Raw genomic sequence first — 15,306 nt, 5'->3', positions numbered from 1 at the left:
AGGTCACTATAACTATACAAGTGAGACATGTAATAAAATGTTGCTTTGCATTCCCACCCTAGGAAAATTCTTGTTCTAGTCAGGCTGGAGCCCTTTGGTGCTGTTCAGGGCTTTTGGGGTGCGGAGGTGGGGAAAGGGAAAAGGACCCCCACTTCTAGGCCTTCCCCAGCTGTCCTTTGTAATGCTTGATAGCTCAGGTTTGGGGCTAACTGTCAGTCCCAAACCTGAGCATTCACCCTCTCCCTCCCTCCTCCATTTCCCTAGAAGCTAGAGGTCCACTTCCCTCCTTTATCTAAGATCCCAGGAGAACCGCCAAGCAGTCTGCCCAGTCTTCCTCCTTCACATCAGTGTCCAAATGAGCATCTGGAATGACATTTATTTCCAGTTGGGCTGGGCAATGTTTGCTTTCCAACATCGTAATATATTGCCAGCTAAACCTCGCTGATATAGTATGATGTCAGAAAGAAGGAAAGAAGGTGGGGAGGAAGAAAGCAGTTGCTGGCCATACAGATAATCAGCGTCACCGTGCACAGCTTCTGCTGCTTCCTGGTGAGGCCAGGTGGGCGGCGCTACCCTAGGCAGAGTGCATCAGCTGGGGCATGGCATGGCACCTCATGCAAACGTGGAGCCCAGAGCTGCCAGTCACAGCTCACCCTGTGAGCCACCTGTGAGCTCACTGGGAACCACCATTCCGCTCAGCAATGGGGGCACTAACAAAACATGTTCTGCTCAGTGATTAGTGCAAGAAAGAAGGGAGGAGGTAGCCCATCAGCTCTCATGCAGCCAAAGAAATAAGTGAAGGCACTGGCTGTAAGGCAGGCAAGCCCCATTCACATCTCAGCCTACCGAGGTTGGTGGCTGGGCTGTGGAGGAAGAGGGTGAGCAACAGGTGGCCTGACTGAAGTGTCAGGAGCGAGCAGGAATTCATGATTGCCTTCTCCAGAATTCTGAAATCTCTCACAATTTCAACAGTTTAGTTTCAGGCAATATTTATATCCCCCGGCTTTAATTTCCAGTTCATCGGTTCTTTTTAGTGGGTATTTCTTCAAATGGAGGGTTTTCCTTACCTGTGGGTTTATCTGTTTTATGCCATGTTGTTAATGGCTTCCTTAGGCCTAGGTGGTGTTGAGGTGATAAAACCAGCAACTAAATTGTACCTCTTCAGGTTGTGGGCGGGAATTTATTTAGTTAGGAAAGTTATTTTCTCGTTCTAGTTATTCTATCATTCAACATTGGACTCCAAGTCAGGTTGCAAGTGCATAACTATAATATATCATAACACACAAGAGGCACACATAAAGCCAGTACTCAAATCAGTTAAAAATCATAAAACTAGCAAATGCCATGGATCAGCCTTCAACTGAAGCCCTAAGGATAACACAGTTTCCAGCAACCATGTTTGTGAGAGAAGAACAATCCCCTTTAGAGGCACCACCTCTGAGAGAGACTGTTCTCATATCACCACATAATACACCAGCTCTGATGTAAGAGGTTGCATTTAGTAAATAAAGTTAAAGCTTTGAAGCTGCAAAGCTTGCCCAATATTGCACTTGCAGTTGTTATCCATTCATTGTTATTAATGAGCTTATGATACAGAAAAGTTCCTCAAGGTAAAGTCCACAGCACTGAATTTTTCACCTCAGTCAGTATTGTACCATTTATATCATGTCAGACTAAGTCAGAAGGTTTTTTTTAAAAAAAAACAACGCAATTTGCTTTTTATTTGCTTGCTTGTGTTATTTTTTTTAAAAAAACACTTGTAAGATGTAGTACAAATCAAGTTGGAAATCTTGATGACATCTAGGCCTTCAGTGAAACTTGATTACTTGTTTTAAACATTTCTACATTGGTTACTCGTAATTACCTGCATTTTTGCCAGGGAGTTCAGAAATTACGTTCTTCATTTAAAAAATTGTTTGCAGAATAAACTAGTCTGATTCCTGGGTGCTGTCTTCCCTGTCCCCATAAGGATATTGGCTGTATATGTCTTCTATGACCTTAACAATTCTTTATTAAATAATCAAATAATCTGGTACTAATCAGGAAGTTTCCAGTTCGAATTTCACTACTGCCATGAACATGCTAGGCAGCTGTGGGCAAGCCATATGTTCTCAGCCTTGGTTACCTTGTCTGCAATATGGCAGATAATACTGACTTAGCTTTACAGGGTTGTTGTAAGGATTATGTCTATGGCAATACTTGAAAGCAGTAGCTGGTATCCAGTGTTCTCTGTCTGCTAGCACAAGACCTGTTGCATTAGTGGGTTGTTGAGCTTTAACAGAGGAATCCAGTGCAGCACTTGCACTAGTGGAAACTCGTTGTGCAACAGATTGCGCAGTCCATTGTGCCACAGAGTTACCAACAACTTCTTTATGCATTCTGGTGTGCATCAGTGTTCTGCTGGTGCAGACCCTTTCACCAGCAGAGCCCATGTATTCATAGAACCTTTGAGTTGGAAGGGACCCAAGGGTCATCTAGTCCAAACCCCTGCAATGCAGGAATCTCAGCTAAAGCATCCATGACAGATGGCCACCCAACCTCTGATTAAAATCCACCGAGGAGGAAGGAGAGTCCACCACCTCTTGTAGGAGTCTGTTCCACTGTCAAACAGCTCTTACTTTCAGAAAGTTTTTCCATACGTTTAGTCATAATCTCCTTTCTTGTAACTTGAATATTGTTTAGTGACTTAACTTAGTGCTGCATTGGATACAAATGTTAAGAATTAATCCTGAATGTTGCATTAATACAGAACTCAGTATCCTGTTTGCAACTTCATTGCGTATCAAGTGTGCCTTATAATTTATTTAAATGTGTAGTTAGTTAACTGAGCAACAGGATTTTGTGACTACTAGAAGAAATTAACCTTAAGAGCTAGGCATATAACTGACTTAGCTTATTGTAGTTCTTGCTGCTGCTGCTTGCTCACTCATCTGATTACTCTGCTTGGGGGAATAAGGTTAAGGACATGCTGTTGGTAAGTAGAGCATTTTCAGGGTTTTAGTTCAGCAGATGGGCTGTTTGGCTATATTCATACATTTGACTGCCTGCTGTGGCAGCTGCCTCAGCTGCCTGTTGTGTTCTTTTGTTCTGTTCTATCCAGGAATGGAACACAAGGAAGTGTAGTGAATGGATTAATTTAAGGTTACTGTTTCCTGGCTTTCTAGTTTCTTATCATAATCAAGCTTCATATGAGTTTTTTTTAATGAAATATTAAAAGCTCAGGATTTGTAAAGGCTTCATTTAGAATTGCAGAAAGCTGTAGTGTGTTTAAATACAACATGTGTTTTTACTTTCAACCTGATTTTTAAAAATTCTTTCTCTTCTTTTTTTTAGGACTCGTAACACGAATTTGCCTGACACTCTGTGGTCCAAAAGAATTAAGGAAATATGGAATGACATGAAGGCGATTAGTTGAGGATTAAAGGCTTTGAAGACAAACACCTCAGTGAGGTGAAGCACGAACTAGTATTCTAGTTGTGGCTCTGAGACGCTGCGTGCTGGAACAAAGATGGCAGATCCAGGAATGATGAGCCTGTTTGGAGAAGATGGGAATATTTTCAGTGAAGGACTGGAGGGCTTGGGTGAATGTGGATACCCCGAAAATGCAGTAAACGCTATGGGGCAACAAATGCCTATTGATCAAGGATTTGCCTCATTGCAATCACCCCTTCACCATCCTCCTAACAGTCAAAATCAAGCAAAGTTGACCCACTTTGATCATTATAATCAGTATGAACAACAGAAAATGCATCTGATGGATCAGCCCAACAGAATGATGAGTAATGCCCCAGGGAATGGTATAGCATCTCCTCACTCACAGTATCATAATCCTCCAGTTCCTCACGGTGGGAGTACCGGTAGCCAAATGGGTGTCTATCCTGGTATGCAGAATGAAAGGCATGCACAACCCTTTGTAGATGGTAGTTCTATGTGGGGGCCAAGGGCAGTTCAAGTGCCAGACCAGATAAGAGCACCATACCAGCAGCAGCAACCACCACCCACTCAGCCGCCACCACCAGCACCATCAGGACCACCTGGACAGGGACATCCTCAGCACATGCAGCCAATGGGAAATTATATGGCTCGTGGTGACTTTTCAATGCAACAGCATGGTCAGCCACAACAGCAGAGGATAAACCAGTTTTCTCAAAGCCAGGAAGGTCTTAATCAGGGAAATCCTTTCATTGCCACCTCAGGACCTGGCCACATGTCTCATGTGCCCCAACAGAATCCAAGCATGGGCCCTTCTTTACGACATTCAGTGCAGCAATTTCATCACCACCCTCCCACTGCTCTGCATGGAGAATCAGTAGCCCATGGTCCCAGATTCTCCCCTAACCCTCCTCAGCAGGGTGCTGTTAGGCCACAAACACTTAATTTTAGTTCTCGGGGCCAGACAGTACCTTCACCTACTATAAACAACTCAGGGCAGTATTCTCGTTATCCTTACAGTAACCTTAATCAGGGATTAGTAAACAATACAGGGATGAATCAGAATTTAGGCCTTACAAATAACACTCCAATGAATCAGTCTGTACCTAGGTACCCAAATGCCGTAGGGTTTCCATCTAACAGTGGTCAAGGACTAATGCACCAGCAGCCCCTTCACCCTAGTGGCTCACTTAACCAAATGAACACACAAACTATGCACCCTTCACAGCCTCAGGGAACCTATGCTTCTCCACCTCCCATGTCACCCATGAAAGCAATGAGTAATCCAGCAGGTACACCTCCTCCACAGGTTAGGCCTGGTAGTGCAGGAATACCAATGGAAGTTGGCAGTTATCCAAATATGCCCCATCCTCAGCCATCTCACCAGCCGCCTGGTGCCATGGGAATTGGACAGAGGAGTATGGGCCCTCGGAATATACAACAGAATCGGCCGTTCATGGGCATGTCTTCAGCCCCACGGGAAATGGGGGGCCACATGAGACCAAATGGCTGTCCAGGTGTTGGCCTTGCTGATCCACAAGCAATACAAGAACGATTAATATCTGGCCAGCAGCATCCCAGTCAGTCATCTTTTCAGCAGCAGATGCCAACCTGTCCTCCCATGCCACCTCACCCAGGCATTCACCACCAGTCTTCACCACCACCACATCCTCACCATCAGCCTTGGGCGCAGCTTCACCAGTCACCGCAGAACACACCACAAAAAGTGCCTGTCCTTCAGGTAGGTAACATGCTATTGAAAGTAATTATCTTCAGGTATTTTTATTTTAAGCAGTTTTATATTGATCCTTTTCTATATTTATGGATATATGGCTATCCTGTTTTGCTTGTGGTAACTAAATTAGATAGCTATCATCTGCAGATGACTTCACTCGCTCTGTTAGTTGATTTGTTTGTCAGTGTTTTTAAGAATCAGTTGTTTTTTTTTAATTTTCCTTAAAGATTATTTTATGCTGCACTCTATCCTGGTATCAGTAATGATGGAGGATGGGATATAATTTTAAATAAATAAAATTAATGTATTCACTGAAATGCTTTGGTTCTATAGAATCTTTGGAACCATCTTTGGGGCTAATTGCTTAATATTTCAAAATGTATCTTAAATTGGGGTCCTGTAATTAAATATAATTATATTTTTCTGGAAACCAAGGAAAAGTCAAGGTGAAGGAATAATTAGATGTTCCCCTGGAAATAAGTTTACAATACAATTGGAGAACAATAGATCTGGTATTTCCTGTTGACTGCATGTTAATTTTAGTGTAAGAGAGATGGCAAGACCAGGTCTCAGGTTTGGGAAAAAGGTTTGTCTTGGGTTAGAGAAATGGTTTATTTGTTTGCTCCCTCTTTCTTCCAGTAATAGCAAAGGTTTAACACTCTGACCATATTTTTCTCACTGTTAATAATGAAGTAGAAGCAAAACTGAGCAAAATGTCATTTTACCCTTCTGTCTGCAATGCATATGAAAGGACATTAGTGCTTGCTTAAAATAAAATTGCTGTGGTCAGAATCTGGGCTGTCAGTGGAGTTTTTGTTTAATCTTATATATAGAAAGCACACAAAAGGAAGGGGCAATATGATAAACCAATTTTACCCCCTTCATATTCTAAAAGCTGCACTGTAGTCATTATTACTTGTCTGACTTTTGCTTTGTTTGTGATACAATAAGGAATGAAAAAGTTTCTCTTACAGACATGCATGCCATCTTTTGGGATTTTCAAGAGCAGCAAACCTTTCCTGCTTTTGAAACTAATAATTGAAAAAGTTCCGAACAGTTTGTTCTGTCACCACCCAGGCTGTAAAATGTCCTCCTAGGTGCTTTGAACTTTTTCTTGGTAGAATAGTTTTTTTGTTTTTGTTTTTTTACTGTATTGCTGAGGACTGATGTGCTGAAAAGTTCAGTTTATTGCAGTTTTAATCAACAAAGACAGCTATATTCAGAACCGATTTTCACAAAAATGGCCAAAGATGTATTAAATGCAAAGTCTCATGAGAATAACACTTTCTACTAGAGATGGAAACTTTTATGTAGCTGCAGAAACTTGTCTTTTGAAATCAAGATAGGTCATTGACCTTTGTATGAATTGAAATGGATGACCTGTGGACATGAAAGATACGGTGTGTGTTTTGTATAAATGGAATGAAAATATTTTTAGTAAGCTTCTACTGAAGGACCACCAATTTATTTTATTTCAATTATAGTTTTCAGACTTAGAGACCAAATTGTCGATTAATTCTATACTTTGGGTTTACAAACCACTCATTTTACAAGTTAAATATAGCAATTTCATCCATCAGTTGACTGCCTAGTATACTTTGCTCAAATATGCCACCAGGCATTGTGAAATGTGTAGTGGTTGGTGGATTTGAAACATGCCCCCCCATTTGATGGCCTTGGCAGATAAATTCTGTATCAGCGTGGGCTAGGGACTACATAAAACTGCTCACACCACACCCTTTAATTCAATGTGGTCTTTTGGTGGTAGTGGTCAGCATGCCAGACATCTTGCTATCATTTTATCCCGTTTCCAACTGAGGTCAGCAATGCATTCATCAGTGAAAGGCCTATAACGGTGATAAATCACATATCGTCATACAAAACTGCCAGGCACATTTCCATTGCTTTGAGTTCTTTTGCTGTGAAAGAGAAATAAAAGCCAGGTTTCATTCCACCATGTTGCAAAATTTCTAAGCAGGCACATAGGATTGTGTGGATTCATTGATAAAATAAATATAATGTTAACTGTTGTAAATTGAAATTATAGAATTTAATTTCTGTAATGAAGACATTCATAAAAATGTGAATTGAAAAATTTCCCTTTGCACAGATTATTCAAATTTTCATTGGAAAAAATTCAGTTTGCACAAGATGGGGAACCTCTGGCTCTTTGGATGCTATGGGACTCTTAACTTCTACCAGTTTCAACCAGCATGGCCGGGGTCAGGGATGGTGGGAGTTTTAGTTAGATGACTTTTAGGTAAAGGTAAAGGTACCCCTGCCCGTACGGACCAGTCTTGACAGACTCTGGGGTTGTGCGCCCATCTCACTCAAGAGGCCAGGGGCCAGCGCTGTCCGAAGACACTTCCGGGTCACGTGGCCAGCGTGACATCGCTGCTCTGGCGAGCCAGAGCCGCACACGGAAACGCCGTTTACCTTCCCGCTAGAAAGCGGTCCCTATTTATCTACTTGCAGCCAAGGGTGCTTTCGAACTGCTAGGTTGGCAGGCGCTGGGACCGAGCAGCGGGAGCGCACCCCGCAGCAGGGATTCGAACCGCTGACCTTTCGATCAGCAAGTCCTAGGCGCTGAGGCTTTAACCCACAGCGCCACCTGTGTCCCTAGATGACTTTTAGAGCAGTGTTTCCCAACCTTTTTTGGGCAAAGGCACACTTGTTTCATGAAAAAAATCCCGAGGCACACCACCATTAGAAAATGTTTAAAAAATTAACTGTGTGCCTATATTGACTATATATAAAGTAACTCTCTTTAATAGGCATCAAATAAACACAAAGAAAGTATTTTATAATTACTTTATTATGAAATAGGACGCACCTACTTTTTGGGGGGGGGGAAATAAAGGAAAATTTTTTTCCCTTTATTTCCCCCCCTCCAAAACCAGGTCGGGGAACAGTGGGATGGCGGTGCTGCGCCTCCCCGCTCTCCCCCGAGCTTGTGGGGCTGGCCCATGTCTGCCTGGCGCGAGGGGCGCTCTGCTTCAGGGCGCGTCGGGCGGCAGGCTACAGTCCGCAGCATGGGGAACCCTCTGTTTCAGGGCGCCCCACGCGCCCCCGGGTGCACAAGGCTTGCCAACACGAGCGCGGAGCACGGGGCGTCCTCCGAAGGGCGCCCCGTGCTCCGCGCTGCCAGCTGCCGCCCGCAAGCCTTGCGCTCCTGGGGGGAGATCCCCCGGGTGTGCAAGGCTGGCCAACACCAGCGCGGAGCACGGGGCGTCCTCCAAAGAGCGCCCCGTGCTCCGTGCTGCCGGCTTCCGCCCGCAAGCCTTGCGCTCTCAGGGGGGGAGATCCCCCGGGTGCGCAAGGCTTGCCGACACCAGCGCGGAGCACGGGGCGTCCTCCGAAGGGCGCCCCGTGCTCCGCGCTGCCAGCTGCCGCCCGCAAGCCTTGCGCTCTCGGGGGGGGGAGATCCCCCGGGTGCGCAAGGCTGGCCAACACCAGCGCGGAGCAAGGGCGTCCTCCAAAGGGCGCCCCGTGCTCCGCGCTGCCAGCTGCCGCCCGCAAGCCTTGCGCTCTCGGGGGGGGGGGAGATCCCCTGGGTGCGCAAGGCTTGCCGACACCAGCGCGGAGCACGGGGCGTCCTCTGAAGGGTGCCCCGTGCTCCGCGCTGCCAGCTGCTGCCCGCAAGCCTTGCGTTCCTGGGGGGAGATCCCCCGGGTGCGCAAGGCTGGCCAACACCAGCGCGGAGCACGGGGCGTCCTCCAAAGGGTGCCCCGTGCTCCGTGCTGCCTGCTTCCGCCCGCAAGCCTTGCGCTCTTGGGGGGGGAGATCCCCTGGGTGCGCAAGGCTTGCCGACACCAGCGCGGAGCACGGGGCGTCCTCTGAAGGGTGCCTCGTGCTCCGCGCTGCCAGCTGCTGCCCGCAAGCCTTGCGTTCCTGGGGGGAGATCCCCCGGGTGCGCAAGGCTGGCCAACACCAGCGCGGAGCACGGGGCGGCCTCCGAAGGGCGCCCCGTGCTCCGTGCTGCCGGCTGCCGCTCGCAAGCCTTGCGCTCCCGCCGCCCAACTCGCCCGCCTCCCTCCCACGGCACACCAGGCAACGTCTCGCGGCACACTAGTGTGCTGGGAAACACTGTTTTAGAGGACCACTATAGAGAAAAATAGATCGTGGGAAGGTAAACGGCATTTCCGTGCGCTGCTCTGGTTCGCCAGAAGCGGCTTAGTCCTGCTGGCCACATGACCCGGAAGCTGTACGCCGGCTTCCTCGGCCAATAAAGCGAGATGAGTGCCGCAACCCCAGAGTCAGTCACGACTGGACCTAATGGTCAGGGGTCCCTTTACCTTTACTATAGAGTGATCTAATTTTGCATGCTTATTTTTACTTGTATTTAGTAAACAAAATTAAAAACTTTGAAGCTGCCAAGCTTGCCCAGTATTGTATTTGAAATTGGTATATGTTCATTAGTGATAGGTGACTTTAGTTACCCTCACATGGACTGGCTACACATGTGTTCCAATCACAACAAAAATGTAAACATTTCTGGATTCTCGTAAGGGATTGTGCTCTGAAACAGCCCTGGAACTAGTCAGAGGGCTGGTGACCCTGAATTTAATCTTAAGTGGTGCCCAGGATGTAGTGTGAGGTGTAGTTTTAAAAAGGAAGGTGAAAGGCAAAGTCAAAATGGTCAAATTTCCCAAATACTTAGGAGTTGTTTAAAACCACAATATCAGAAGTTCCGCTAGAATCTATACTGTAGATAAAGAAAGATAATCACCAGGGCCAAGAGGATGCCAGCATGGTCAACTGTGTGTCTGCTTCAAGTAACACTTAGCTGAATAGTAGGGCTAGGCAATAACTGGTTTTCAGTATCGCAATATATCACCAGCTAAACATAGGAATACTGTATATCACAATGTCTGAAATAAGGATGGAGCTATGTAAAGGCATTGCCTGGCTTCACAGTTTTTCCAGCATCATTATTTTTGTGTAGTGCATATGTGCTTGTGCGCCTGTGCGCGCACGCGCGCGCACGCACACACACACACCATGTCTTGCAGGTTTACCTTGTGGGATTCAGTACACCATAATCGCATTGGCCACAACGGCTTCCTCAACATCCAGCAAGGTTTAAGTGTCCTCTACCTCAACTTTTGATGCCTGAAGGGGCCCTCCAACAGTAACCTCACCTTGCTATGGTAGTACAGTCGTGCCTTGGTTGTTAAACGCCTTGGTACTCAGGCTTTTTGGCTCCCAAACGCTGCAAACCCGGAAGTGCGTGTTTCGGTTTGCGAACTTTTTCCGGAAGCTGAACATCTGACACAGCTTCCATGGCTTCCAATTGAGTGCAGGAAGCTCCTGCAGCCAATCGGAAGCCGGACCTTGGTTTTCGAACCATTTTGGGAGTCAAACAGATTCCTGGAACTGATTAAGTTTGACAACTAAGGCACGACTGTAGTTAATGTTATTAGTGATGCCTGTCCTTGGGACGTGTAGGCAGTAATCAGCCAGTTTACAGTGGGAATGTCTTTGCTGTAAGGATGAGGGCATACACTGGAAACATGTTTATCATCAGTACACAGGCAGTTTTGTGGAAGATCTTATAAACTGTGGATTTACCCACTTTGAAGATGGTGTTGAGAGCCAGTTAACCTACTGTCAGGTTGGGGGGTGGTTGCTAGTGAGTAACCAGGCAGGACTATGACGTGTCTTTTACAGGTTTTATTGGTGCAAACTATTTACAGTACAGAACCCTACAATTCATGTACGTCTTAGTCACTTGCAGATTCCGGGCGTGGCCCCTTCAGGTTTCTCCCCCAACATAAGAACTTAGACACCCCAAATCTCTGCCTCCCCTCCTTACGTTTCACCGCTCTGCGCAAGCTGGGCAATGGAAACGGCACATCTGTTTCCTGGCCAGCCGGGCTAGGTGAGGCGCTTGGGCTCTCAGTAGCATCTTCGAGCCCTCACCTTGCTTGGCTACCCCCTTCCCCCTCTGCTCCACTGGAGGTGTGGCTTTCCCCACCGCTGGATGAGGCGCTGCTCCTCAGCAGCTTTGGAGGCTCTCTGTATTCACCTGCCCCCTCCCCTGTTCCGATGGCAGTCCCCTGACACCTACCTCAAAGTCCTCCTTGTGCAGGTTCAACATGAGTCTTCTTCCAGGACACCGCATTATCTTAGGTTGTGCTTGACATTCGGAAACTCCTTCTGAATGTGCATCGTTCTCAGGAGGATCCATTTCCGCATGGACTTGCCAACTTCAGCATTCAGCTGAGACGGTAGCGGTCGCAACAATCACCCTTCCAATCTCCAGTGCACGTTGTAATCAAAAACCCCAAAGAAATGGGTTGTAGCTAGCAAGAAGTTCTCTTTCTGAGCAGAGGGTGGTGTCAGCTTCTCTAAAACAACCTCTGAACATTGGACTGCATGAAGGTACATATGGACTGCATGTGGATCTCCATCTTTTCTTCCCTTTCATTTGCTAGGGCTTGAGCATCTGCCATCCTTTTGTCACAGTTTGGTGTAGGTTCTTTTTAGATGTGTAAGTCTATGTTATTTCTAAGATAGTGTTTCATTATGTGAACAGGTTATGGGGATTGTGCCAAAAGCTTCATGGAAAAGGTAGATTTTTGAGGAGGGACCTGAAGCAAGCAAGGTCTTGTTAAATCATGGGCAACTAATCTTTTACCATCCATGTATTATTGGACTCCCAGCAGCATTGCTAATGGTCAGGAAAGTGAGTGTCTTAGTCTAACAATGCCTGGTGGGTCATAGGTTAGCCAGATGTCAAAACATATGCAAATTAAAATTAACCTCTTCATCCAAGAATTGGAAAATAGGCAATGAGCAGTATTTTTTTAAAAAAGGATATGACTAATTTCTTTCCCAGATTAACCGGAAGAGCACACTATTAAAGTGATAATTGTTAAGTAAATAGAAGAACAAGCTTTTCTGAAGTTGAAGGTAGGAGTAAACAGACATCTTTTACTTTGAGGGAAGTCTTAGTAAAGAGCCCTTCCTCCAAATATCTGCATTGGATTTGTGATATTTAATATTCACAAATAACCTGAAATCAGGAGTGAGCTGTGAGTTAGCCAATTTGAGTGTGACATCAAGTTATTCAGGGTAGTGACAGGTTTGGAAGGACTTGAACTCTAATAGGCAGATTAAAAATATGTTAAATAAAATAAAGGAATTTTCCAAACCGAGTGAATTGCACCTACATAACAGTAAAGTTTAATGTAAATAAATAAAGTGTAAATAAGTGAGACATGTTATTTAGGCAATACTGATATGGTCTCATATCCTGTGATAAGTTCCATCTTCAACATTTGGAGCTAGATGGCTGTTGGTGGTGGTTTGGTGAATTTAATTCCTAATTTATCCACTGGAATATACACATGGAATCTATAAACCTGTCATTTCACTTTATAAGCATCCAACTGGGTTGTGTTCAGACTGTATTTTGGGAAACATTGGGCTCTACATTCTTCAGTGAGAAGATAAGTAATGGAGGATACACTTATTTGAAATTTAGCTTTCCATTCATTACCTAACTTTCTGTGCAATATGCAGGCAAAGGGAAGTATGAAGTATGTTTTAGGAAATGTTCTCAGTTCATGTGGGGTGATGGCAAGCTACAACAGGTTAGGTCAGAACTCTGCATGAAATGAGTGCAGCCACACCCCAAAATCATCTGCATCACTGTTGTGCAGGGTTCTTTGACAGGCAAGTTGATGTGAAAAGGCAGAAAGCTTGAACACTGCTGCCTTAAAACTAGTGCATAATTGGCATCTTGTCTTTCCCGTGATTTCTCTTTGACACCTTTCAAAACTATACTGCAGCAGTATTTAGCTAATTTAGAAGTTTCAGTCTTTCTGCTCGCAATTGGTACTTTTAATTTTGAGATGTATTTTAAGATGTGTCACCTATTCACAAATGTTTGAGAAAAGATGAGAGTAAAATAAGCTTGTTTGCTTTGATATTGATGTACTCCAGATTTTCTGTGCAACCATTAAAGTCTTAAGTGCTACTTTAAAAAGGTCAAAGGACTACCGTAGGTTAGAACTGAGTTGCAATAAAGTATAGAGAGCTGTTAGCTCACCCCTTCAACATATCTTCTTTCCAGATAAATCATCCCATTCAACAATCTCAGTACAGTGGTACCTTGGGTTAAGAACTTAATTCGTTTTGGAGGTCCGTTCTTAACGTGAAACTGTTCTTAACCTGAGGTACCACTTTAGCTAATGGGGCCTCCCACTGCTGCCACCACTTCGCTGCTGCGCGATTTCTGTTCTAATCCTGAAGCAAAGTTCTTAACCCGAGGTACTATTTCTGGGTTAGCAGAGTCTGTAACCTGAAGTACCACTGTAGTTACACAGCATTTTATAGTGTTAAAGATGCTTGATCTGAATATCTAACTGATAATCTAGTGTCTTCCTGGCATTTCACCAGTAGGATATAATTATTTTTAGGTTTTCATTGTAAATTTTTTATAATAGCCATCATTATATGATTTCTATGTTTCAAATTATTCAAATGTAAAATATGTACCGGTAGTTTGTTAGTTATATTAAAAACTAGGCAGACATTGGTGTGTCCCCCCCCCCACTTGCATTATCCTGTGTTTTATGTTTGCATTCCTCTCCCCTTTCCCTATTTTAGAGAGGAATCACCAGTGTCACTCATTCACTGTCTGGTTATGGTCTGATGGTTTAATGTTGCAGCAATACAGAAGGAAGTGGCTCAGAACTCCTGCATGGTTGAATGTTAGGGCAGTGAAAGCTCTCACCTGCTTCACAGCAATTCATTTAGAGGTCAGCATGGTAGCAAGAAAAAAATGGTAATTAGACCTTTTCAGTTAATAGAGGCTGTACTATAAACTGGCTTTCTGTGGAATGTGACTTCTAAAATCTGCTTCTGCTGAACAGCTGGTATTGGAAGGGACCAGAGATGTGGAAGGCTGTCAATCCATCCACCAACTGGAGGTTTCCAACCCATGTTGGAACATGGACAGTATGTGAATGCCCCTCCCATCCCCGTTTGCTATTTTACTGGTTCAGCAGCTTATACTTCATAGTTTCTAATATGCACACAGTGCCAATGTTTGTTTGCTAACATCAGGCCATCTTGTATGTTTTGAAGTGCAAGTTTCAGTGTGTTCATTCTATGTTGCTTGACACCTTATCAACAGAAAGGGAAATCTGTTCCTTCTCACCACCTAGATTCAAATTCTGTCATTCACATGTTTTTGGCACTTACCCTTGCTGAAAGAGAGGCTTACAAACCAATCTTAACAATAGATTTGGCATGATGGTAGCCTTCCTTCTTTACTTTTGCCTGTCTTGTACCCTGCCCAGAGGGAAATGCTTCTGTATTTTCCCTGCAGCTTCAGTGGTTGCATCTATCTTTACAAAGAAGATATAAGGGCAGCTGCTGCTGGAGTGAATGACAAACTGGTTCCTTGGGGAAAATAGTCACCATCATAGAGAACTGGGCAGATTTATTGTGGGAGGGAGCACAGAAGTGGCTGGATAAGCTGGGAGAAGGTTACAGTTAACTCCGTGCACGATTTGACTTAGTGACCCTTCCATTGCAATCCTAAGTGGGAGTTGGAGGTGTGTGAAGTGGCAAATCTACTGACACTTCCAAAATCCTGGTGACTTGGGTCTGGCCAGAAGGCTTTGGGAGTGGCAAACTTGTTTTCCTCACCTGCATGTTTTTTGTTGGTTTGTTTTTTGTTTTTGTGGGGAAAGCTCCATTCTGTTGTGGTGGAGGCTCTGATCCTTGGGACTCTTTAGAGAATATTGGGGCTTTTGATCAGCTGATCCAGGGCTGCATCTGTCTCACCTCCTTCATGCTCATGGAATGCCCTGTTTGGGGGCCTAATTTCCATTGAAAACCCTTCTGGCAGCAGAGTCAAGCCCCCAGTGTTCTGTGGGTGCAGCGGGTTCACAGTGGTGGAGGTGGCCCCTCAGGAATGCATTTTTCCACTGGTGGGGTGCACTTCTGAACAAGCATAACCCCCTTTTGATTCCTCTGTTCTTTTGAGTTCAAATGGTGTATTAAATATGTAACCAAGCTTATTTCTACCTGTCTCTTGCTTCCTTGTTCAGGAACAATAGATTATTTGAGGTTGCACCATTGCAACTGCAATCAAATATAAGATGTATAAGTAGTGAATATAT

General features: G+C 44.8%; 1 protein-coding gene across 8 annotated transcripts in view; it reads left to right on the top strand.

Moving 5' to 3' along the window:
* CHD7 (chromodomain helicase DNA binding protein 7) overlaps positions 1–15,306 on the top strand; it is a 143,020-nt gene that overhangs the window by 29,873 nt on the left and 97,841 nt on the right. For all 8 annotated transcript variants that reach the window (XM_081917498.1, XM_081917500.1, XM_081917493.1 and 5 more), the window contains one exon: positions 3,334–5,173. In XM_081917498.1, the coding sequence (XP_081773624.1) occupies positions 3,509–5,173 (1,665 nt within the window). In that variant the 5' untranslated portion in view covers positions 3,334–3,508. The remainder of the gene's footprint in view (positions 1–3,333; positions 5,174–15,306) is intronic.

The sequence above is a fragment of the Podarcis melisellensis genome (genome assembly GCF_964234715.1).
Source record: "Podarcis melisellensis genome assembly, chromosome: 7".
In the NCBI taxonomy this organism is placed as follows: Eukaryota; Metazoa; Chordata; class Lepidosauria; order Squamata; family Lacertidae; genus Podarcis; species Podarcis melisellensis.
Note: the sequence above shows the minus strand (reverse complement) of the source record. Positions and strands in the feature narration are given on the sequence as shown.